At 37.6% G+C, this 27,003-nt stretch overlaps 1 protein-coding gene across 1 annotated transcript in view; it reads right to left on the bottom strand.

Moving 5' to 3' along the window:
* Positions 1 to 12,052: 12,052 nt before the first annotated feature.
* Positions 12,053 to 27,003, bottom strand: part of KCND2 (potassium voltage-gated channel subfamily D member 2) — a 491,862-nt gene continuing 476,911 nt past the window's right edge. The window contains exons 3-6 of the mRNA XM_043589334.1: positions 21,075 to 21,170; positions 20,115 to 20,207; positions 16,484 to 16,731; positions 12,053 to 14,706 (exon numbers count right to left, since the gene is read on the bottom strand). Coding sequence (XP_043445269.1) covers positions 14,529 to 14,706; positions 16,484 to 16,731; positions 20,115 to 20,207; positions 21,075 to 21,170 — 615 coding nt within the window. The 3' untranslated portion in view covers positions 12,053 to 14,528. The remainder of the gene's footprint in view (positions 14,707 to 16,483; positions 16,732 to 20,114; positions 20,208 to 21,074; positions 21,171 to 27,003) is intronic.

Here is a 27,003-nt window from a genome sequence, read left to right as displayed (position 1 = left end):
TCTCACATGTCTGGCAAGTTGATACTAGCTTTTGACTGGAGTCTCAGTTTTTCTCTGGGCCACTTCGCAATGTGGTAGCCAGCTTGCCTCAGTAGCCGGTGATCCAAGAGAAAGTGAGAAAAAGCAAGAGAGAGCACCCAAGATTAAAGCTGCAAACTTTTTATAATCTCACCTTGAAGTGATAGCCCATCACCATCACGAATTCAATTAATTAGAAGTGAGTCATTAAATGCAGCCCACACACAAGGGGAGGGAAAGTCAGCCCCACTTTATAGAGAGAGAAGTATCAAAGAACTCATGGACACATCTTCAAAAACCACTGCAATGCCTCACTCTAATTCTTAGCTTTGCAGAAGAAAGCACATAAAATAGATTTATTTTTTTCAGCTGGTTCACATGCTGGTAAAACTGATATAAAACTCTCTTGCTATTTCTGACCCTTCAATGATAGTCTCTTCTATTTTCTTTGCTGCCCCTCATCCTCTGCCTGAAAATGTTGGTGAGTCCCAGCTGTTCACGTCTTCTTCATGTATGCGCTTACCTGCTAAGTACCATGGTGTATGAAGCACATTTGTCTGCAACCTTGATCTCTCTCTGCAATTCCAGGGATGCTCCTCAACATCTCCACATGGCTCACAGGCATTCAATATGCCGTGGCTAAGAGAATTTTGATTCCCTGCTTTACTCCTGGGCTTCTCTTTCTTAGTAAGTCCACCCAGTTGTCCAAGCTCTTCCTTGTCTTATGTCTAGTCCACCAGCAGGTCCTGTTGCACTTTCTTCATGATCTTTCCCGCACCTACGGAATTTTCTTCATCCCCTTTGTTAACCATCTAGGTCAGGCTATGTGTCTTCCCATCTGGACTGCTCCAATAGCTACTAATGGGTTTTCTTACCTTTTCTCTGCCCTTGAGAGTATTCTCTGCAGTACAGAGAATATACGGTGGCACTGTGAAAATGAAATCAGTTCCTGTCACTCCTCTGTTTAAAACTCACTGTGGCTTTCTATTTCATTTAGAATAATAAACCCAAACTCTTTGCTCTTATAATTTTTTACAGATTTCTGCCCCTGCCCACTAGCCAGGCACACTGATTACACACACACACTCACACACTCACACACACACACACACACACACACACACACACACACTCAAACGCACTCACTCACATGTAATATATGATTTGGTTAAAAAAGCATGTAACTGGAAATTCTACCTTATTTCAATTGTAACTAAAAAGAACACATGGTTTGAGTAGTAATTATGGGAAAGAATTGAACGAAATAACCCAAAGTCAGGAGTATCACTACAAAAGTGAAAGGGATTTTCTATTTGTGCATGTTATATCAAAAAACCCAAAACCAAACAAAAACAAAAGAACCCTCCCGTCCTCCCAAGAAAAAAACCATGAGGAGGAAGATTGGGATCAGTAAGCTGGGCATACCAGTAGGAAGCTCTAATTCAGTGAATGATAAGCTGATAAAGATGGTAATATAAGGGTTATTAATAAAGGTATATTCCATATTAAAAATGCACAGTACTTAGGTATATTAACACACAATGTATGCACATGGGTAGATACAGTTTGAACGTGTGTGTGTATGTGCATGCTGTGTGGGTGTGTATAATGTACATGTGTCTCAGTGTGTTACTGTATTTGACTATATGCACATGTGTGTCTGTGTGTGCGGGCTTGTATGTGTATCTTGGTATGTCTCTGTGTAAGCAGGGACACCCTGATTGATAGGTAGATTGGGTAAAAGAGCGTTTTTGAGAATACTCAGGGGCCACCGATATTGTCTCTCTCAATATGGATGTTTCTCCAGAGATTCATTAAGTTGAAGTGAGCTCTTTGCAATTGCAAATATCCTGGGAGTTGCATCTGTCATCTGTATCTTCCTACGAGTTATTGCAATTAGACTGTGTTCCTCCTAGCATAGACTGACAATAATCAGAGGTAGGAAGGAGTGCAGGGGGCTCCAAAAAGGAAACCCAGGGGGCACTGTGCTGTGTACACAGAGTTGTGTACAGCTGTATCTAACTGTATGCTAAGTGAGAGGTCCCTGGATGTTGAGATATCAGGCTTTGGAGTCAATACCTGGAGATCAATCCCAATTTTGTAACTTATTTGTTGAGTGACCCTATGTATGTTATGTAACGTTTCTGTGCCTCTGCTTCTTTATAAACTGGAGAAGCTGAGTATATATTTTATAGGGTTTTCCTGATGATAAATGAAGTAATACATTTAAAGCACTTAAAAACTATGGCATATAGTCGGCATTTAATCAATATTTGCTAATTCTTCGTATTGTTGTTATTTTCCCTCTCCTCTGGGATGATTCATGGACATGTTCAAGCAGAACATCTGATCTCCTTGGCAAATGACACTTTCCTCCACTCACCTTGTATCAGAAATTGACAGCTTTCCTAGAATTTTCTCATGCTGCTGTCAATCATTATCGAGTCTCCTAAACTTTAACTCTATGTTCTTTAGGTCATCCAGTCCTTTCAGGTGCCTCTCTCACTCAGCCATACCTTGTTGCTCACTTGAGTTACTGAAAAGGTTCCCTACTTGTTCTCCCAGCTTCCTTTTGTGCTTTTTTTCCAACTCATTAGTCAGCCTAAAGCAACTAGAGTGATTTTTTTTTAAAGTTTATTTACTTATTTTGAGAGAGAGAGAGAGAGAGAGAGAGAGAATCCCAAGCAGGCTCTGTGCTTTCCACGCATAGCCCGACATGGGGCTCAATCACAAATTGTGAGATCATGACCTGAGCTGAACTCAAGAGTCAGGTGCTTAACTGACTGAGCCACTCAGGCGTCCCTTAAGTAGGGTGATCTTTAAAAAAATTTTTTAACGTTTATTTATTATTGAGAGACAGAGAGAGACAGACTGTAAGCAGGGGAGGGGCAGAGAGAGAGGGAGACACAGAATCTGAAGCAGGCTCCTGGCTCTGAGCTGTCAGCACAGAGCCCGAGGCAGGGCTCAAACCCACAAACTGAGAGATCATGACCTGAGCCAAAGTCGGACGCTTAACCGACTTAGCCACACAGGTGCCCCGAGTAGGATGATCTTTAAAAAGTGTAAGTTTCGGGGCACCTGGGTGGCTCAGTCGGTTGGGTGGCCGACTTCAGCTCAGGTCATGATCTCACGGTCCGTGAGTTCGAGCCCCGCGTCAGGCTCTGTGCTGACAGCTCAGATCCTGGAGCCTGTTTCAGATTCTGTGTCTCCCTCTCTCTGACCCTCCCCTGTTCCTGCCCTGTCTCTCCCCGTCTTAAAAATAAAATGTTAAAAAAAAAGTTTAAAAAAATTGTAAATTTGATCATGTCACTCCTCTGCTCAAAATTCCTCATGGTTTCTCGTTGGACTGAGGACAAAATCCAAAGCCCTTAAGTAGAAGGGTGTCTGAATTCATCCATATCTGCCACATCCATCTTCCCTCTGCAGTCACCCCACCACTCGCTCACCAGGGCTCAACCACTCAGGCCTTCTCACAGGTTTCCAAAAGCTGCAAGAGCTGTTTTATATTGTGGGATGCAATTTTGCTTCTAGGAATGTTTTTCTCCCCTTTGTAGATAATTCCCACTTCTCTGTTGGGCCCCCATAAATGTCACTTCCTCAAAGAGAACTTTGCTGAATTTTGAATCTTGACTGAGGACCTCTCTGTTAGCCCGTTTTTAGTGCCCCATTATTTCCCGTTGCGGCACTGATTTCAATGATCCCATATCTGTGTGTTTATTTGCTTAATGGTAGTCTTACCAACTAGATGCAAACACTGTAATGACAGGGATCATATTTGTCATCTCAGTGATGAAAACACAATAACACAAATGTAAGCAAGTCACAAGATGTTCCTAAACTTCTTACCTCGAAATCCAGAGTTGCATGCTATACTCAGATTTAGTACTATTCAATATTATTGTTGACAAATGGGAGATTCTGTTGGGCTAAATGCCCAGGCCTTGCAGTCAAACGTGGGTCTGAATTCCATCTTTACCAGTCCTGTGGCCTTGGGCAAGTTGCTTAACTTCCCTTGACCTATGTTTCCTCACTTGGAAAGTGGTTATCTTAATAACAACTCTAAAGTTGTTACAGAGAAATTGAAAGGAAGCGAATGGCTCGGCTTGTGTTGATTGCTTAATGAGTAAACGTTAGCGGTCATTTTCACAACAAGATGTTTATTCTGGCACTCAATTATGAAAGGGAAAGGAATAGGAATTAAGAGTGATAAACTGTTAATTTCTTTAAAATATCCAGAAAAATGTGGCCCCAAATCATATAGAGACCTGAGATAACAGAGACTAGAAGGGAAAAATTAAAACCCATGAAGTTTCCTGAAATCCAACTGGCTTTTTACATTCCCAGGGCAAATGTGCATGTGCTTCCCAGCCTGGAATGCTCTTCAAATTACTCTTCCTTCTGCAGGGTCACACATGTCTTTTCCTACAGACTCTTCCTTTACCATCATATTGAGCATTTCCCCTGCTCACCTCCTCTATCATCACCATGTCTTTGCTGATCTGAACCCTGTATATTTTTTTCTAGAATACATGTCACTATGAGCTTCATATGCTTAATTATATTTCTACCTGTTTTGGAGTCCAAGTCAACAAGTAGACTATGAACACTTAAAGGTAGCAGAGCCCATCTCCCCAAAATACAGCTGTAGGAGTTCAGGACCCCCCAAATATGCCACTTTGGTATTTTGATTACTTTGAGCTGTAGGTATGTGAATAATAGCTAATGCAGAGAGCCTTCCTCTGATTTCCCCTTATGTGCCTAGAACATCCAGGCAAACTTTGTCACAAATGATCATACTTTCTATCTATTCTTCTTTCCTGAATATCATTTACTGTCTGCTAAGAGACCTATATCACCTTTCTTCTTTTCCTATAAGGTGGTTGTTGAGTCCTGAATTCTAGGCCACCTCGGATGGTTATTCACTTTCCCTGGTATCTCTCACCTATGTTTGAGGTATACATGTGAACGAACATGTTTGCTTTTCTCTTCGTAATCTGTTTTTGTTACAGGGGGGTCTCAGACAAGAACTCAGAAGAATAGAAAATGTTTCTTTCCTCCCTTACAGGACCACCAAGGGCAGGATTTTGTTTTCAGTTTGTCCCCAGCACCCAGCATTATATGCCTAGAGCATATAACGTGCTCACAAAGAAAATGAATGAGAAGAACGGCCATCTCCACAGCCCGAGTTTCATTATGCCCCTTTACAGTCCTGTTTTCATCATAGGCGAGGTATAATGCAAAATCATTCCTTAAAAATGTCTCTTATTAGAAGCTCTCTTGAAATTTGTGTAATCTTAAACTCTGGGCAGGTTGCCTGGGTGGCTCAGTCGGTTGAGCATCCGACTTTGGCTCAGGTCATGATCTCGCAGATCTTGAGTTCGAGCCCCACGTCGGGCTCTGTGCTGACAGCTCAGAGCCTGGAGCCTGCTTTGGATTCTGTGTCTCCCTCTCTCTCTGCCCCTCTCCTGCTTGTGTTCTGTCTCTCTCTCAAAAATATATAAACATTAAAACCAAACTGTGGACACTATTATACAGTCCATTAAGGGAGCTTCAAACAACTTTCTGGAATTGCAACACACTGTTTAATATTCAGGATGCATTAACATCCCCCTTGAATGAGAGAACTTGCTTCCTTCCTCTTGGTGTCCCCAGTTCCCCACAGAGCGTTACATACAATGATTAACATGACCCAGAGAACATAGGCATATGTATACTCTGTGATCCTTACAATTTACGGAATCCAGAGAAAGTGATTTAGCCGCTTAAAATGTAGGAGGAGACAGGGTAGAAGTTCACAGATACATCTTGAAAGCAAGAATTTCAAACTCTTGGTGTCCTTTCTAATGTCATGGCAATAAAATATGGTAGTTTTCCACAATTCCACTATTGGATATAATGACCTTCAAATTTAAAACAACTTTAGCCAAGAAATGGGTTACATTTTAAGGAAACCTGTGTATTGTTTACTTAAAAGTCACCTAAAAGGCACAGATCCTCCCTCCATACATTTGCAAATTTCACGTGTGCTCTCCAGCTCACCCCTAACTTATTTCTTCCCTGTGCTAACGCAGGTTCAGGCAATCACATTAAACTTTAAACAAAAGATAATGCTGTTTGGTAATCCTAAGAATGCTGGGTTTTTTTTTAAAGCTTATTTGTTTACATTGAGAGACAGAGAGTGTGTGAGCACATGTGAGGAAGGGGCAGAGAGAGAGAGAGAGAGAGAGAGAATCTCAAGCTGACTCTGTGCCCGGTGCAGAGCCTGATGAGGGCCCCAAGCAAACAAATTGTGAGATCACATCCTGAGCCAAATCAAGAGTTGGAGGCTTAACCAACTGAGCCACCTGGACACCCCCTAAAAATGCTATTTTTGATCCCTCTTTTCAGAAAAATTTATTTAAAAGGCTAGATGGCTACATTATAATTTTCTACAGTGGAAGAAAAACAGGCCCCAGAAGATACAATGTTACTGGCAAGAAAGTGTCCTTTTAAGAAGTTCCTCTGTTTCATTAGGTAGTGACATAAATGGGACTCCACATTCTGCCTGTTTCCCTGGGTGTGTACCCCACCCTCCAACATTTTTCTTCTGAGTTTTATCTGAGACATAAAAGACATTTCATAATAGAACCACTACATAAATTATAGAGTAATCTATGATTAAACACAGAAATGTACATACAAGACATTTCTTTTTTTTTTTTTTAATTTTTTTTTTCAACTTTTTTTAAAATTTATTTTTGGGACAGAGAGAGACAGAGCATGAACGGGGGAGGGGCAGAGAGAGAGGGAGACACAGAACCGGAAACAGGCTCCAGGCTCCGAGCCATCAGCCCAGAGCCCGACGCGGGGCTCGAACTCACGGACTGCAAGATCATGACCTGGCTGAAGTCGGACGCTTAACCGACTGCGCCACCCAGGCGCCCCCATACAAGACATTTCTTAAGAAATATTTCTATTTTATAGTAGTATTTTATATTATTTTACGTGTTTCTATTATGAAGAATGCATTGGACGTTTACATTCACTTATTTGTTTGGCTTTCTCTCTCTCTTTTAAATGTATTTATTTTTATTTTTTAGAGAGAGAGAGAGAGAGAGACAGCACGAACAGGGGAGGAGAGTAAAGGGTGGGAGAGGGAGAGAATCTTAAGCAGGCTCCACATTTGGCACAGAGCCAAAACAGGCTCGCCCATGCCCCTGGGGTCATGACTTGAGCCCAAGTCAAGAGTTTGATGCTCAACGGGCAACTGAGTCACCCAGGAGCCCATTGTTTGACTCTCTCTGATATTGTAAAAGCCATTTGTTGAGGCTATGCTATAACACATTTTGGACATCAAGTATTTTTTTCTGCTATAAGAAGGGAAATGCAACTACTTAAAAACAAACAATAGTACTTTTAAAGATCATCTGTATTTAAATTTTGACTAGAGTAAGGAATTGTTATAGAAATATATTTAATTAGAATCAGAGATACTCGGACACATAAACTGAGGCATTTATACCCTCACTTTTTGACTGATGGCCTTAACCTTATTCTCCTAAATTGAGTTTATTATAATCATTTTAGCATTCAGTCTAAACGTATGTTGAGATACTTATAATTGGAGGCTCTACGTGATGGGGGAAATGACTTGAATTAATTTCAGATAATCCTAGAAAATTCATAATCTATGTCTTATTAGACAGTAAATAACTGCGGTGTAATCGAACTAAATTCTCAGGATCTTTGCCAGGGAACTGAATAGTAGGTATGATAGCCAGAGAAACAGAGATGATGTTAAATTTGTCTGGTTTTTCAAACTCTGTATCTTCCAAACTCTGTATCAGGTTTCTCTGGTCACAAATGGATCCATTTCTTTTAGTCTCTCATTAATGGGCCCATATATCCTTGGAGGAATAAAATATTTTGTTTTGGACACTAGTTGAGCCATCTGATATCATATATATGTCTCTTTTTCAAAATATACTGTGATTTTTTTTTATATTAGGGTTTACCTGCTGTATATTCCTACTTTGGAAAAAAAACAGACGTGAGAATTTTTACCCTTCATTATCACCTTCACTAGGATTTGACCATGATTAACCATATGTAATATTAAATTTTCATTACATTTCTTTTTAATCATAATTTTGACTTAAGTTTTCATGGAAAAGAATGGGCACAATGTTAATACTTATGATGACTAACACATTTACCTATGGAGAAGTAGGAAAGGAAAGAGTGAGATGGACGGTAAAGAGATATTATTAATAGCCCAATGTTATTTTGGAACATAAAACAAGCAAACGATGAAGCCCAAAGAAGAAGTTTTATGACAAGTAGTTATATCCCAAGTACCATTTTAAAAGGTACATTAAATTTTCTACAGTTCTATATAAATCAAATGTCTGTGTTTACACCTTTATTGAAGCTCTGTATTTTATTAGGAGCAAATAAAAACTACCAACGACCTGCAGAAAAATTTTGGAATTCTTTGTGAAGGTGTGAAACTCCAAGGATATTTTAAATTATATCATCTTAATTTGGGATACTGAATTATACAGTTATGTTGCCAATCCAAATCTCTCTGCACCTTATTTCACATGCCAATGGGCACTTCATAGCCATCCTCTGGGATTTTTGCCTACAAGAATCTGAGGAAAATATAAAAGATAATGAAAGATGGGAACTGTGGTTATTGACCTGAATTCCAAAACATTTCTGTTCCATTATTATATGCCTCCGGGAGATGAGTTATGGGCCAATGAGATGCCACAGTCATCACCACAGCCCTGATCAACAACCTTGAACATTTTGGCAGGCCTTGTTCAAAAAGGGAAGCAAGTGAGAGATAATGGATGTCCTAACACATCATTATTTTTGTTACTGGAAAATTATCTCAATGTGTATGCCACGCTATGGGGTTGTTGGAAAAATCTTTGTCAACTAGGACACTGATATATTTCCCAGCTAGGTTTCATTTTTATTTTAATTCACCAATAGTCAATCAGGATTAGCTATTAGTAGCATGCTTTTCAAGATAAGAGAAATTTAGAACAATGAAAATGGGAAGAAACAGTGATTGTCTTTGATAATGACATTGCAACCAACACAGCATGGTTATAACCAGGCTTCTTCCTGCCCCCATTTTCTTTAAGTTCTGTTTTACGCTAGAAAAACAAATGTCATCTATATTTCTACAAAAGGGAACTTTATCCAGAAATACATGATTTAATTCAAAAATTTATATTACCTGAATAGGAATTTTCAGAGCCATCATTTTTCAGTGTTAAAGTTTTCTCAACAGAAATTCGGATAATATAATTACTTAATGGACTGATACATATAAAGTCATGAGCATAGTGCCTGGTATATATTTAGAACACAGTAGAAGTTCGCAGTTATTATTACTGTTGTTATCTTTTCATGGTGGCTATAATCATAATTGTGTACTGTTCATTGTGAATTTACAGAAGAAAGAAACTGTGTATTGGAAAGGACACCTTCGGGTTTAACTTCTGTGGCTTGTCCATTGGTTCCTTACCAGGTGGCTGGGAATAAAAATAATGCTCATGAAGTCCAGATAAGTCGTATGGAAACCTGTGATGAGCATGACATTTTTACTTTTTAAAATTTTATATCCAGTGCCTCTGGTTTGGAAATTTAACAGATTCATCTTGCCAAGGTCAAGGTTCATGCTTTGGCTCTTTCAAATCTCTTTCCCATTTCTCAGTACCAGAATATAGAACTGGTACTACAGAACTGGCTCTTTTAGAGTTTTGTTCTCTGTTGTACAGGGAGCCCAGGAGATCTCTGAGCAATTTGTCTATGCCTGAATGGTAAAAACTGATAATAGATTAAGATAATACCTTTTGGTGTTATGATTTGTAGCTCTAACAAAGCTCTAACTTGATTAAAGTCAAAAAGGCTTTGAATTTAGAATCAAAGCCCAAAGATGCCTCTCTACCACCTTGTAGCCCGTGTCAACACCCACATCTTTGTTCTAGGGTTCCTCTAAATCTCTTTCCACTTCTTTGATACTCTTCCTTCAATACCCTTCTTCAGCCCAGCTCATTCCTTGGAACTGACACAGACCACCTGGGCCCACCTTTTTGGTGAGTGCTGCTAATTACAGACTCACCTTCCTTTCTAGACCTGCTGCTCTTATTGTCAGAGTGTCTCTCAGATATTTCAAGGGGATTAAGCGGATGAATGAATTTGGGGAGGGGCAGTAGGATTCACAACAGTGTTATGTGAGACTCTTCCTGCAAAGCTATTTCAATAGTTTTCTTTATAATCTGGGGCGATGGTAGGAAGGGCAGAGTGCAAACTTGGGGAAGTCTAGTTTTTTACCATGCTCACATCATAAATGTGAAGTTCTGCCTCTTTTCTTGTTTTGTTTTGCCTTGCCTTGTTTTCTACTCTCTCTCCAAGCAGGCAGGTAGGGATTCATGTGCCCTTTCCTGCATCCCCATAGAAAGAGGACCATGGCCCACACAAAGATTTTAATCATATGATGGGAGGGTTTTAGAAAGTACTTTGAAGAACACTATCTCAATGTAGCCTCCTTCGAAGACATGTTTTCAGCAGATTGAAGCAGAAAAATGTTATTATGGCAGAAAGAAAAATACTTGCAGTATAAGACTATGCCTAGCAGCGTAAAGCAGAGAGCATGTTAAGCTGTTTTCCAGTATATATCTCCTTGAGGAGAGGATTTGGTTTGGATTTTTAATCTCTATTTCCCCAACACCTATCACAATGTCTGACCCATGTGATGCACTCAAGAATTTGAATTATATATAGAATGGGCAGTAGTTACCTAGTGGATTTCCATAGGAAAAAAACGGGAAAATGATTAGGGGAAGGGAGATAATCTAGTAAAAGAATGGCTTGAAGAGAAAGGAGGGAAAAGGTAAAGTGGACAGTAAAGAACAAAGAATTAGAAGATATTGATGTAATATTATTTCCACTAAAAACTTTTGCAATAAATACATTTTATAATTCTCTTAAGCAAATGCGCTGTTGTTCAAAAGTAATAATTCCTCACATGTAAAATATCTTACTCTTTTGAGAATGTTTTGCTACCCTAAACACAACCAGCTGATGTATATCCAACTTAAGCTCTTATTTTTTTTTAAAGTACAGTGTGCCTATGCAATTGTGCTGAAAATTCTGATGAAATTTACACAGTGCAGAGCAATCATTTTTGTACCTGTGAGTTAATAAAACAAACACCTAATAACACTCCAGGGAAGAGGAGATGCCTTTCTTATGAAACTCTGAGGAGTCATGTATTTGATATGAAGAACCCTTTTTATTCTTTTGAGTAATGGTGCCGGCAGCCACTGATATAACTCCCTGGAGGCTATTTCCAAGCCAACACTGTAACTCAGTTGAAGGAATAGGGAGGTGTGTTAAACCTTTTTAACGCAGGATTGGCATCTCAATAAATCAAAGACTATAAAAGAAAAGAATTAACAGGAACAAAAAGAGACTATCCACCAAGAGCATCACTAGTTATCACTATTCAGAATCACTGTCTGTGATTTACTCCGAATTTTCCCCTCTTCTGACAATCTCTTAAAATTTCCTTGTTTTTTGTTGCCTCCTGAAGAGAAACCGTCAGATGTGCATTAAAAAAAAGGAATAAAAATCTATGTGTAGGTATATGAATAAATACATATAAATATACATATACACACACATATAGCTAGACAAATATAACACTTTGTTTCCTAAATTGAAAAGAGTCTTTGGCTGGGAATCTGATTGAGTTCTCACCAATGTCATCAACTCAGAGCTTCACTTTGTTTAAGTAGTGGTAGTCAAGAAGTATGTAAGGTTCAGGCACCAGCCTTACTTCTCTGTGGACCACGCTGTCCAAGAGGCATGTGGGATGTAGGGTACTGGCTAATAAACTGGGCCATACCCTCACAATCGACGGGTTCTTTGAATTTGTACATGTTACAAGGTTCCCCCAAATATGAGTATGATGTAGCCTAGATTTTGGAAAGGGAGGAAGTGTAAGAAAAAAGAGCAACAGTCAACCATGTTGTCCTGTTCAAGCATGCACATGTTTTATTTAAGTATTCTCCAAAGGTCTATTTTTTTCCAGCATAATGCAGGTATTATGCTATCCTTTGAAATAAGATATATGAATTTCAAACAAAATTGCCAAAAACAATGACCTTGGTTACTCCATATGGTACACAGAAATAATTACATTTCACTTACGATACAGATGCACTTAACACAGTCATCAATAGTCATTCACCACCAACACAGTAGATTTTTAAATCACCTAAAACACCAAAAAGTTTTTTTTTCTTTTCCAAAAATCTAAAGAAATTAATAGTTTGGGATAAACGATAAGTTGAAAAGGAGGCAGAATTGTCAACTGAAATCATCTAACTTCGTTTTTTTAAATGTAGTATTAAGAACATGAAAATAGAACTTTTCATTGGGAATCAAAAGACCTAAGTATTCCTGATTGTGGTTTCCTTAGTCTACTTTTTAGGAAGTTTTTCAACCACTGCCATCAAAGAAGTTTCGCTATATATTTTCTCTAGAAGCATAAAGTGACATGAGGCAGGTGTTAATATAATTGTTAATATTCACGCTCCAGGAAGATTAGTAACTTTTTAAAAGACATACTAGGTATAAAGCCAGTTCTTCCCGAGAGATAGTAGAGTTTGCCTTACTTTTATGAAGCAAATGTTTATTAATATCTACTGTGTGCACAGCACTGTTCTAGAAGCTATTCTAGAAATGGGAAGCAAGAATTTCTGGCTTTACTCGAAAATGGTTGGATTAAGTCTTTTTTATGATAAATTATGATAAGCATTTTAAAATCTCTATAGTAGAGGGATAATTATTAATTCTTTCCATGTACAGAAGCTAAACTTTATTTCTTACAGTGGTGGTTTGGAATGAACGAAACTTTTCATTTGACATACAACTTTTTTACACTGTCACGTGCAGACATGTCTGCTGATATAGTTTAAAGGTGAAAAGGTATAAAGACTTTTCACTTCAATGTACATAGAGATCAACTTTGCATCATCAAACTCCTATCCTCCTGATTTAGTGGAGAAAATTGCTCCTTGCAGTCTACAGGAGCCCTTCTCAGATAAATTTGTGCTGCCTTCTCCAACGGCATAGAAAGCGTGCTTTCAACAAATATTGCTACATAAAGCACTCTAGTTTATCTCTGCATTTCAATTCACATTAGCTATTCTCAAAATGTATTTGAGATCTAAAGTAAAATAAATAATACATCAAGTGAGACTCTGGGATCACCGATTTTGTGATATTCATCCCAGCCTACTCTTTGCCTGTAACACAGAACGATATATCCAGTGTCTGGGCTTTTCCCTAACAGCAAAGAAGTTAGAGATCATTCATAGATGTCAACTCCTTTTTCCTAATTTTTGACAAGGGGATTGATGATGGTAATCTACTTACAAGCTAATATGTTGGGGAATACAAAAGTAGGAAAGTCATTTGAGCTACAAAACGTTAGTCCAGTTGATGACGATAAACCCACGAAAAGGTGCTATAGAAATACAAGAACAGATAATGCACTGTCACACGAATACAGAGGACCAAAGAATATTACTGAAAAACATTTATGGCACAATAGTTTTGGATTAAAAAGTTATCTAAAATCTGGCCACACCAGAAGTTTCTCTATGTATGTGGCTCTTACTGTATCTATGAGGATCTGGAAAGTACAACAACAACAAAAATCCTGATTCCTGATACAACAAGTGTACAATGAATTATTGCAGTTGTAACAGTATCTAGGTGCAAGGTAAAATGATAATTAATACTGAGCTATCCGAACGCTTTAGATTTACTAATGAGCATCCCCATGAGAAATACCGCAGCTCTGAAAGGAGTTAATTTGCACAGCCCACCATGGAACATGAGCAATCAGCTTGTTGTAAGTGCACAGAAAGTCCCCCTTTCTACAATTATAATTTATCATGCCTATTCTGAAGACAACATAAGGACACTGAGATCACTGCTCCAAAGAATTCTAGCATGCATTATGATGGTTTCCTTCAGTCAATACAAATGTGTTGTATGAGTTTTTTTTTAATATGTAATAATCTTCATCATAGCCAATGTTCATGGTTTTAACAGGAAAAATTTTTATCAAAATGTTTTCCATATTTTTTTGTTTTGCATTCAACTGGAACATTATGTTCAAAGATTTATTTTATTTATTTTATTAAAAAAGAGTTCAGATCATAAGAAGCATCGCTAGGCGGCATTTCATTGTGCTCAATCACAAAGTCAAAGGGTCACAGACTACTTCTCTGTAGAACAGGTCAGACTCTGTCTAGAAATGCCATTTGGTGGTTTTATTTCCATCCTCAAGTTTGGAAGCTTTGTTTTTATTTCACTGCCAACCTTCTTGCCTTGCTGTTTTCATCTGCAAAAGGTTTATTGTTTCTTCTTTCTTCCACATTGGAATTCTTTCCACAGCCAGAGCTCAAATTCTCTTAGACCTGGTTCCAATTGTCTTACAAAGCAGATACTCTGACAATATTTCCTCCTGAGTACTCAGGAGATTCTGGCCTGTCATCTCCTTCGGGGGTGGTTACTGGAGGTGTTGGGATGCTTATTATTGCTGTAGTCACATAAGGTTGTTCACAGTTTAGTTTAACACACTCTTCCATTTTGGCATTTAAACTGGATCGGCTGATGAGGAGAAAATAGATTTAAAAAAGTAAGTTGTTTACTTAAAAAAAATTTCCCTGCAACTGAGGAATGTATTTTGTCAGTAACATTTCAAATATCTAATTACAGTCACCATGATTTTTAAAACATGAAGCCCTAAACCTTAATATATGTTGAAGTGAACATTGGTCAGGTCATTAATATTAAATGAGGGTCTAACAGCCAGCTCAATTTGGCTCAGGCAGTGTTTATCAAAGTGTTTTCTACGAAAATGCAAGAAAGAGACTCAGGCCAGTTTTGGAAAGCCAGGGTCAGGCAAAGTAAAATCGCTTTCTTTAAGACAGGACCTCTGAGACCTTTGAGCTGCTCCTATGAAAGGGATGTACCTCAATTACCTGTGAATGTGTCTCAGTTCTTTTGACCACAGAATCATTTTACTATCTTGTCTCTTTGGGAAAGATGATGCCCTTTAAGCTCTCAAGTTACTGACAGCCAATGTTAAGAACCCTAAAATGTTAGCCATTACCAATAATTCAAGATTTTCCTAAGTAGTATACTTGCACGACTTTTATACTCTATGTGGATAGAGGGAAAAGGAGAAAGGAACAAGAAGGGTATACACGATATACTTAAATCTAATTATTTTCATGGAAATCTTACTTAAAATGTTTATGTCCTAAAATTTTCTTTCTAAGTACTTCTCTGCTTTCTACTTAATTTTGCCACGCAGAGGTGGAACATTTAGAGACAGAAATCTTTCATTGTTCTAAAATTTAATATTCTGGTCCCAGAGACATCTGATTTATGTAAATCAACACAGCCTGAATTCAGAATCTCATCCAGGTTTTTCACAAAGATTGTTGAATGAGAACAAAGAAGCAGCCCTGAATTAATGGATTGTTAATATAAAAACATAGCTATTTAATTTGAAGAAGAAAGCAAAATTATTTTGGCAGGAATTGATCATTTTAATGAGTTGTATAGTTTAAATGGATTACTTTGTGTTGCACATACATATTTGTGGGAAAAACAGAAAGCAAATAAAGACAAGCAAAGGAAAATACCATCAGAAACATTTCACTTAAGTTGTCCATAAACTAACCACAGGTGAACAATTGTAGCATATCACTTATCTTTTTTTGTGTGTTGGATTGATTTTTGTGCTTCTGGCAACTCAAAATATCTTCATGGTCAAAATTATATATTGGTTCAAGAGCCTTGTATAGGCATAGTTTTATTTTTCACTGCTACGTTGAAGGTGTCAATTTCTTTTAGGTGCTGCTGAGTCCTTTCCAATGATACCAGTGTCAATCTAATTGGTCTCCTTTAGTAAGTGTTGAACATCTAACATCTTACTAACATGTAGTAAGTGTTGAACATCATTTAAGGCTATTTGCATTTACATAAAGGGCTCCTGAGTATAAAGGTGTCTGCCGAAATAAGAAAAAGTTGTGGAGGTAAGGAGGGAGAAGTACACTTGTTTGTGCCTGACCATTTTGTCTTCTTTCTACTTTTCACACTGTACAACTGCTACTTTTGACTCAAATGAATATTACAGCATACTTATTACGGTATTAGTTTGTCTCATACTAAACCCTAGGAACTAGGATTTAGATGCCACAGTCCTTCTAAGGTGTATTTACTAAAAATAAGTAAATAAAAATTATTTGCTCCCCCACCACGCCCGCCCCAATACCAAAAAATGCCAAATACACCAAATAGCGACATGCCTGCAGGTGGAGATACGCTCTGGGAACAGGCACAGGTGTGTGCACCCACACAGATTAACCTCGGGTACCTGTTAGACAGCGGGGTTCTCTCCACACATCTGATCTGGATCGTACTGAGTTCCTGCACACTGCCTCGGTGGCTTCCTGATACATTGGCATTAGGGATGCGGAAGGTTTTTTTGTGTCGTCGTGAACAGCAAGTGCTGGTGACTCCTTGTTGTGACGAGAGAGAAGGGCTGTGACTTGAAGGACGGTTTCCAGTCGCAACTTCCATGCAGCTTTCTTCAAAGACTTGCTCATCCACAAACTCGTGATTCTGTTCCGTAGTCATGAGAACATGCGAAAAAGGCAACAAACACATTGTGATTTTAAGAAAGGAAATGAATGGCTTTATTTTTAAAACCCAAATAGGCCCATACACTTAGACTATCCAGTGGGCAACTAGCCGCTTTCATAAATACTGGAATACCAAAGCCAGCTCACGCTGGCATTTGCGTGAAAATAAAATCTCCCTGTTAGACTTTGAGATGGACAACTGCAGGCTGATTTAGTGTCTCTTTATGGACTAACCTTATCCTGAAATATCATTTATTAATTTAAACATCATTTCTGGAAGTTAAGAGGCAAAGAAAAAAATGGTTGAAAATGCATATAAAATAGTACCCACAGTGAATGTGTAAATTCACATTGACTTTTATTTTTTAAACAGTTTGGAATTATGTTAAAGAGGCTATTTTAATAGAATGTCCCAAATTAGATTGTCTGTTTTACATTAGCAAATATTTTCACATGAGATTGAAAACATTTTTTAATTAGAAAATGAGATAGTTAAAACATTTTCTATTTCTCTTTTCTTTTCCTTTCTTTCTTTTTTCTTTCTCTTTCTTTCCTTCTTTCTTTGTCTTTCTTTCTTTCTTTTCTTCTTTCTTTCTTTCTTTCTCTCTCTCTTTTTCTTTCTTTCTCCTTCCTTCCTTCCTTCTTTTTTCTTTCTTCTTTCTTTCTTTCTTTCTTTCTTTCTTTCTTTCAGAGAGTGCCAGCAGAGGAGAGGGGCAGAGGGAGAGGGAGGCAGAGAATCTTAAACAGGCTCCACATTCAGTGATTCAGTGCAGAGCCTGATGTGGTGCTCAACTCGGGGCTTCATCTCATGACCCTGAGATCATGATCTGAACCAAAATCAAGAGTTAGACTCTTAACCGACTGAGCCATCCAGGTGCCTCTATACTTTCTGTTTCTTCAGATGTTCCTCTAAAATTTCCAAGTATAGAAAATGACCCATTAGTTAAATAAATAAAATACTGCAAAATGTGCCACTTTATGTTTGATTCAGAAGAGGTTAGCACTGAACTCTGAGGTCTCCTTTCTTTTGTGATACATCACTGGCTGTACTCCTCTTAGCTCTGCTTGTATTCATAGTTCTTCTGGCCAAGAGGCAAACAGTGATGGGCATCATTTTGTATGCCGCATTTTAGACAAAACACAGTGCAAATTTTGTGTTTATAGTATTTAATAAAGAATCGCTTCCTAAAATGCCTATGTAAGATTTTACCTCATAAATGTAAGAGAAAAAATTTTGGTCCGAACTGCTGGAGAATGACTTCAATTACTATTTTTTTTCATTGTGTAGGTGGGAATAATCTTATAATGGAAGGCTTTGCACATGCCAAGTTCCACATAACCATCTCTCATCCTAGAATATTAGTGAAACGATTGAAGCAATTCACTGGCCAATAGCAAATAGACTGTTTTAGTTACTCATTTTGTTATTTCTTTGCTGAGACAAGCATTTTGAGGTAACTGAAATTTAAGAATCTACTGTTTAAAGTCCAGAGAATAATATGACCAGATAAGATGGAATTTCATTAAGAAGTGAATTTCGATGTCAAATTTTATAGAAAAAATATAGCTCACAAAGGATTCACAATCTGTTTTTTTTTCTTTTACCATGCACAATTCTCACACAAAATACAAGTATATAATGCATGAGATTCTAATTTTTGACATCAGTGATTGGAAGTGAAGAAGTCATTCTGTTGCTGGTTATTTTTGTAGGTAGCTTGATTTAAACTATGTTAATTGGCGCTAGACAATTTTTATTTGAAAGGTAAAATAGTAAAAATAAAAGGTAAGATAGTAAAAAATGAAAATAAAAGAGAAGAGCATGGGGATAAATAGATTTGATTATTAACGTTACCATTTACCTTTGAAAGAGTATCCTAACAGTTGTAGACCTTATCCTGTAAGTTATGGCTCTTCAGTTAAAAACGCAAATATAGGGGTGCCTAGGTGGCTCAGTAGGTTGAGCGGCTGACTTCAGCTCAGGTCATGATTTCATGCTTCTTTGGATTCTCTATCTTCCTCTGTCTCTGTCCCTTCCTCTCTCGCTTACTCTCTTGCATATACATATGCAAATATAATCATGTAACTACCCTGTTTAAAGTCCTCAAGTAATTTTTCATTTATTATGAGATAAAGATCAAAATTACTCACATGCCTCCAAAGCCTCCATTATCTAGACTTTCTCTGTCTCTGCTTGAGTCTCTGTATGCTCTATCTTCTGATCACCCTCAAGTTCTTTCAGTTCCTCTTAGGCCAACTTCCAGCCGCCACCCCCCACCCTGTCCCCGGGTGCTCACATCACCCCTTAGCTCCTTCATTTCTTTGCCTAACTAGCTCCTAGGCATCCCGTGGGTCTCAATGCAAGTTCTTCCAGGAAAGCCCCTAGTGACTCCGCCCTCTGTGGCACTGCACTGTGGCCTTGTTTTTCCTCTGCAACTCATGACCCTTCTTCCGGTAACATCTGTGTTTTATCCCATATGTGGAAGCTTGATGGAGGCAGAAGCCACACCTGACTTCATGGTGTATCCAGGGTCTGGCTCACTGTCTGCCACATGATAGGCAAGTAATACAAATTTGTTGAATGATTGCATAAGGAAGTGAATAAATGAATGGGGAATATGTTGGAAATGAGAATACAAGTATGTACCTCTGGGGAGTGAGGGAGTAGACTTGATTCAAATATGGTGAGAGTTTTGTTTTGCCTTGTGGTCAAAGACTGTGACCCCTTTTGACAAGCCAGCTAGGGAAAGGGTACATTTGCTAAAGTGGAGATCCGAATGAAAGCTTCTAAGCGAAGAAGTGCTGGCTCAATCCTCAGTTCCAACGGGCTTCAGCGATTAAATGTGTCATTTTTCTTATGGGAACACATAGCTTTTATTACCCATCTTGTTTATTACAACTTGTTTATGGAAAGATGCTTATATTCAGTTACTCTCTTTTTTTGTTGTTATTGCTATTGTTTTTCCCTTTACCTAGATGTCAGTAATACATGAACTACATTGTTTTTTGTTTAATTAACATTTTAATTATCTGAGGAAAAATAATATTTTACAGGACTTGCAGTCAGCTGTTGGGAAACGACTTTCCATTGGCATCAAACTGATATTTTAGACTGGAGTTAAGATAATCTCTGAAGATAAAAACATTTTAAATAATTCTCTAAAACACTTTTCAAGTTGAAATGTCACTAGAGTCTTTCAAAGCAATTTCAAATATTGTGGGTTTCTTTCTTTCTTTTTTCATTTTTAGTATATTTTCCAGCAATGTAGACAGTGAAATCATACTTGGAAACGCTCAGTATCCACAAAAGCAAATGGTATTACTGTCTCCGTACAGGGGCGGACAGTCATGCCTTTTCCTTACCGTGGTTTTTTCCAGGCAGTGAAGCAGGTGGTGGTGCTGGGTTTCAAAGCTGGAGCCGGATTTGCTCATGAAGGTCTGCTCATCCTCTGAGGACTGTTAACACACAGAAGACAGAAGTGCTTTCTATTTCATTTGCAAACAATGAGAACCTCAGCTACACATTTCCAGAGAGAGAGCTAGCCTATTTCCCGAGATTAAATGGCAGCATTTTAATTTTCTTTTAACCAAAAAGGGACAAATGTGCAGTTGCTTTTAATTTTGGTAATCAGCATTTATATTTCTGTCAAATTAGCGGTCTGGGCTTTTAGACTTGCCTCCCTGAATTGAAAATTTAAATCGGTTTTACTCATTCAACTACCAGCTACCTTTGAAAGCCTGGGAGCTATTCTTTTTGGATAATAAATTTTAATCTAGTACTTAGATAATCCTGAAATCATGATCGTGCTCACCTACATAAAAGCTATTTTGATTGCAAGATGATTGGAATCCTAAATATTAAAGGAAAGTTTTGAGGTAAAAGTGAAGCTTCTCTTGTATTTGCTACTAGTGAGCTTTAGAACACTGAATGGTGTTCCCCTCCATTAAGAAAGAAGTAAAACAAGACATCATAACCCCACACAAATGAATTTTAAGGAACATAAATAATTTTGAAATAAAAATAGGTACTTGAGTCGTTGAGAATTTTTTTACCTTTCCCATGTTTCAATAAGGCAGTGAAGAAATATTGCCCAATCGTGAATGGGAGTCATGATTCACTGGCAATATTTCATAGCCCAGGTTCTAATCTGCTACATACAGCCAATGAGACTGTACAGGGCAAGGTTATTTAAAAATGACACTTTTGTTGTTTCAGTAGCCATTTTCATAATTGCCCACAATAAAATTATATGGTTAAATAGAACTAAATCAATATTACACTAATAAATCGAACATTAAAAAAAGTGAAATGCTTGACTGTACCTGTAGTTGATTACTGAGTAAGCCATTCCGTTTGCTCTGCATGTAAGCATTAGCACTTCCGCTTTTGGCTGCCCGGATCCTGGCGAGTCTGGCTTTCTATAAGCCAGAAGAGAAATAAATGTTAATACTCACGAGTTGTTTTCTTAAAACAGCGAAGGCACTCTGGTGTAATGCTAATGTCCGCATATATATTTTTTTCGTGAACTTTTCCAGTGAGATCAATTAACTACTTTGGAGTCAGTGCATTTAAGATTTGTAATTAAGTCGTTTTAGTAAGATCAAGTTATTTCATTGTTGTTTCTGTCAATTGTGTTAAGAGAAAAATGACAGTATTCCTTTATTTATATTTTCACTTATCTCAATCTGAGTAACTTAATGAAATGAAGACTTAACATACGACCTTCCAAATCATTTTCATTTAAACTAATGTCTTTATAAATATTAGTAAATATATTCCAGGAACCAATGGCCTGCTTGCCTCTCTTCCTTTGTTTCTTCTCCTTCCCTCCTTCTTTCCTTCCTTACTTTTTAAAGTTTTTTTTTAAAAGGTTTTTATAAAAATGTATTTTAAAAATACATTTATGCTTTGAATTAAACAATAGGGGGGTAAATATTAATGCAGTGTATCTGCATTCTCAAATATCAAAAAGCATTTTTTGGAATTATTTTGTTAAATTGGGCAATGTAGACCCCATGCCGAGTAACATGTAGTCTCAAAAAAAATCCCTAATTTATCCACTTTTTCTACTGACACTGGCCCATACTGCAGCATGCTTATCTGATTTCTATTTCTCTCTGGGATTTGTTGAGATGAGAACATAATGAGTCCCTCCAAGGAGATTTATAAAATTATTTTTTAATTTTAAAACATTTATGTGTAGAGAATGTTCTCCAGTTTAGAGACTGAGGGTGGTTACTTCAATTGTTCACAGTTACAGTGAGATCACCAAAGTATATTACTAAGCAAACTAACTATTTAGCCAGATATCTGGTATTCCATTCTACTTTAGAACTGATGCTTGTGTATGGAATGAGTCATGGAATGAGTCTGGTTTTCACTTCCTGGAGGGCACTTTTTGATGAACATTCTGTTTGTAAGATGTGTATCTAGCAAGTGTATATAAGAAAGCAACTGGGATGGCTTCCTCAAGTTCTTATAAAATTACCCCATAAAGACTCCTTCTTTTCTCTTTCTAAACAACCCAGATAAATACTATCTGTAGTCTTTAACCCTGAGATTTTTTTAAAATAAAAATTTAAAACTTATCTAGCTTTTTAAAAATGAAAAATGAATACATACATATGACAAAGATTTTATTAATACAAAAGTACATAAAAAACAAGTAAGTCTCTCTGGACCCTGGAGCTACCCTACTGCTATGCTTCAGAGGCAACCACTGGTAATATTTCTAGTGAGTCTTGCCAGAAATTTTCTAGGGAGATAAAAGCGTGTGTGTGTGTGTGTGTGTGTGTTCATACATTTATACACACATATTTTTACTCATTTGGGACAATATGCCTCACACTCCTTTGCACTCAGCTGTTTCCATTTATTACATACTGGAACTCCTTCCATATCTAAATATATAGATCCACCTCATTCATTATAAATATATAATATACCAATGAATAAAGCACCATTTATTTAACCAGCCAACTACTATTAATTTTTTAAAGCATCTTTTGCTACTACAAGCAATGGGTCCTGCCTTGAACATCATGATGTGCTTTTTGGCAAGACGGTTTCTAGAAGCAGAAGTATTCCTAGATCAAAGGATGTCTGTGTGTGTGTGTTTTACCAAACTTCCCTCCAAAGTTGTACCAAGATGCCCTTTCACTCACAGCATTTAAGAGTAGCACTGAGACATCTGAAGCTCTCAAAATAGCATTAAGATATCATCTGGCTTCAACTCTACCCCTTCTCTCTTCCTCTCTGAATTTATTCTTCCTGTTTGTTGATTCCAACTTAAAATAATACTTTGTACAAAGATCATATTTATAAATAATGGGAAAAATTGACAAATTTCACTCTTTGTTGGCAGCATACTGTTTAGATCACTCAAAGCACTAGAGAATGAAGTGGGAAGGTAGGAAATTTTTAACTTCAAAAGCTGTGCTGCCCAGACAGGATTTCAGGCCAGAGTTGATAAAACAATGGGAAATGACAAGCATATTTGGAAATGACTTTGAATAGATGTAATAATTCAGAAATAACTAATTTAAATATACATTTGGTTTCCAGAAAGGGATTATTGTGGAAATTTAAGTCCTAAAATCTCCTTGGTCTCCTGAAACAGTCAATGCCTTTTTTTTGGGGGGGGTATCCCTCTCCCCCCACCTTTTCCCCCTCCCTCCTCCTTCCCTCCCTCCTCCTTCCCCCCTCCCTTCTTCTTACACCTCTCCTTCCTTCCTTCCTTCTGCAATTAATGCATGCGATTACATTGCCTGTATCTTAGTTCCTAGTCTCACATATGTTATTCTCCAGGCATTCAGCAGCAGTATTAGAAAACATTTTTTTTCACAAATGAGACATTTATTTACATCAGCCAAAAATACTGTCCAGCAAAGGAAAATGACACATATTTTCCACATTGGGAAAGCCTACATATGGTGGCATCCACTACTACAGAAGTAGTTCTAAGCTTAGGGGAAAAGAAGCAGTTGTTGCAGGGACAGAATGGCCATTTTGCTAGGCCGCGTACTATGTTAGAAAAAGCCTCCCGTCTCAAATTTCAGTCACGACTTTTCTTTCATTTTACAACAATAGTATATGAGTTAATTGGTTTAATCGGTCTTGTGGAGCACCACACCAAATGCCTGTTGAATAATGCCAGCTTTTATGACCTGTGATTACATCTTTGCTTTCAGTAGGTAATTGAAGAAATTTCTTTTATGAAGATATTTTAGAAAATCACTTTACTTCTGACCCACTCAGTATGACGATCTTGGCAACTGTGGCTTTGTAGATGAGAGGTTAAAAGAAAATCACCGGCTGGTAAGAGGAAATGTATTCCTTGCATTCCCCACCCCCATTTTGTAGGAAATACAACTTCTTGGCACAGTCAAGTACCAGCAAATATTATGGCGTGAAAGTAAAGTCTCACTAAATACTTTAGCCTATTTGGAAAATAGGAGGCTTTCAGATTTTTAATTAAACAAAAAGGTTTATATTGTCTATGTAAAAACAAACAAACATAGCTTTGAAGTTATTTTCAAATTCTTGAGAAACACCGATGGTGTTGGTAAAAATAAATTGTCTCATAAGCACATTTTCCCCCAAGCATCTCAATTCTTCATAAATTCAGTTTTCATCTAAATTCTCTAAATTCAGCAGGATTTCTCAAAGTTGGGGTCCAAGGAACTAGTAAGTGTTATGGGTAAAATCCAAACCAACCAAATGAACAAACAACAGGTTCTGTGGTCAAGAGAAGTTTGGAAATGCCCAGAAGTCAAATAGGTTTCTTTGCTGTTGGATTCCTTACAACATATTGTGGATGTTCACTGTGAAGTCAAAAGGGGGATATGGTATATAATTTTCCTCAAACTAATTTGACATGGAACCCTTTTATTGTAGAGTTTTCAGAGGCTAGAATGCAGTGGTTTTTACCAAGTGGATTGTTTTTTAATTGTACCAAATGACATTATATAAACTTTACAATGTATTCCCTGAAACAGCAGGGGACCCAATCAGAGATGGTATAAGCCAAAAACCACTGAGATAGCAATTTTCTTATATGTGATCTACCTTCTAAATGAAGTGGGAGGTAGATCGTGAGGAGTTATTGGACCATGTTGTCGAGTCACAAAATGTTTTCAATACCTTTGAAAAATAAAGGTATCCTAGGTAGCTTTACAAGTCAGGTAGAGAAGACCTTTCTCCTTTGTAATGTGAGGCAATTCCTTACTCTTCAAATACCAGCCCGCATGCTGCATGTACCTTTTATTCTGGAAATTTTACTTAGACTTGTTTCTTTCATTTAAGGTTTAGTAAAATGCCTCATGCGGAGGTAGCAGAGTAAGCGTTAACAGCTTTTACAGATTTAAGGATTTATTGGAACCTTTCCATTTGTTAAGGTAAATAGCTCCCCTAGAAATGAGACAAGTTAGTGCGAAATACTAATAAAAAGAGAGAGAGAAGAAATCAGTTGAAGATAGTGCAAAACTGTCAGCTCTAGAGCTTGGTTAATCCCGGTAATTGCAGGGCTGGGCAGAAACAATGCCGGCAATTGGGTCAGTGGAAGGGACCCTGAAAGAAAGGGTCAGTGAAAGAGAGGGCCACGAGAGTTCTCTAGGTGGGAAGAGGTAAGAACTGAAAGAAGATGTGGGAGGGTACCAAAGACAAAACTCATGCTTCCCAATATCGTTTTCAACTGGCCCTAGGACTGTCCACCCAACCTTAGGAATGGAGGACACTGTCACGGTGAACAAGAGTTCACTGTTCATTCTTTCACTCATTTCACAAATTGTTAAGTGCCTATTTTAGGCTGGGCACCACACTCAGACAAATGGAGGAGAGGGAGAATATGTATACTACATGATAGTAGAGTCCGCATAATGTTGTAGAAGGGAAGATGGAGCAATTCATGGTGTCCACATCATTTAGAGAAATCTTCATAAAATGGGTAATGTTTGAGCTGAGTATTGCACCCTGAGTAGGGGTTTGCCAGGTGGTATGAAGATGGAATGGAGACTTAAGAGCAGAACTCAGTAATTCAATAAGACTGAAACGTACAGTGGATATCAAGAAGTATATAACCTCCAGACCCTTACATGTGTTGATAATGGGGGTTCTTAAACTATAGATAAACATCTAGTTATCCACAGAGATGTGGGGTAGGGCCTGAGTGATACTTTTTAATATTGGATAATCTAAGAGAGATCATACTCAGGCTGTATTTATTATTATCTATTTTACTTATTCTAGAATTCTATAAAAATTATTTGATTTGGACATTAATTAATGTACTAGACAATGGTTCTCAAAGTATGGTTTCCAGACCAACAGTATCGCCATCACTTAGGAAATTTTCAGACTGTAATCCCACACTATTGAATCAAATGCTACAGGGGTGGGTCTAACAATCTATATTTTATATTCTATTTCAGATGATTCCAATGAATCTAAAGTTTGGCAACCACCAGAGCAAAGTATGATAAAAGACTGAGTATTGGTAACTTCTTTCTGTATCAGTGCCAACATTTTTATGTGACAAGTAAAAAATTGTACTTACATTGTCCATTGGCTGTACATGGGCTCATTGATTCAAAACTTCTCACTGTATTTAGAGTTATCTATAGGAAAATCCCTAAAATACATAACTCTAATGATGCCAGAATTTCTTTGTCTTAGACTTTAATCAGTAGGTGTGCATGCATAAGACAGTCATCTGTAAAATGGAAATAATAACACTTCTGTGTGAGTTGATTGTGAAAATAAAAATAACAGTTATAAAGAACCTGGGATATACTAGAAACTCTGGAGAGGGTTGTTGTTTTTGCTATTAGTACTATTAAATTATAATTATAATTATGATTACTATTATACATGAAAATTACTTACAATTAGCCTTGTAATCACACCTTGATTGACTGGTGTGATTTGTATCTTAAAGCAAGGTAGGCTCCCTACTTCAAAATATCAACCCTACCATCTGTCATTGTATCAATTTAGCTTTATTTTGGCAACTACTTTCTTTTTAAACAATTTTTATGTGTATTTGTTTATTTTGAGGGGGAGAGAGAGAGAGAAAGAGCTCATGCAGGAGAACAGGGGAGGGGCAGACAGAGAGGGAGAGAGAGAGAATCTCAAGCAGGCTCCATCTTGTCAGTGCAGAGCCCAACAGAAGGCTCAAACTCAGTAACCTCACGAACCATGAGATCATGACCTGAGCGGCAATCAAGAGACTGATGCTAACCGACAGAGCCACCC

This window comes from Prionailurus bengalensis, chromosome A2 (genome assembly GCF_016509475.1).
Source record: "Prionailurus bengalensis isolate Pbe53 chromosome A2, Fcat_Pben_1.1_paternal_pri, whole genome shotgun sequence".
Taxonomy (NCBI): Eukaryota; Metazoa; Chordata; class Mammalia; order Carnivora; family Felidae; genus Prionailurus; species Prionailurus bengalensis.
The sequence above is the reverse complement of the archived record's forward strand: the minus strand, read 5'-3'. Positions and strand labels throughout refer to the sequence as shown.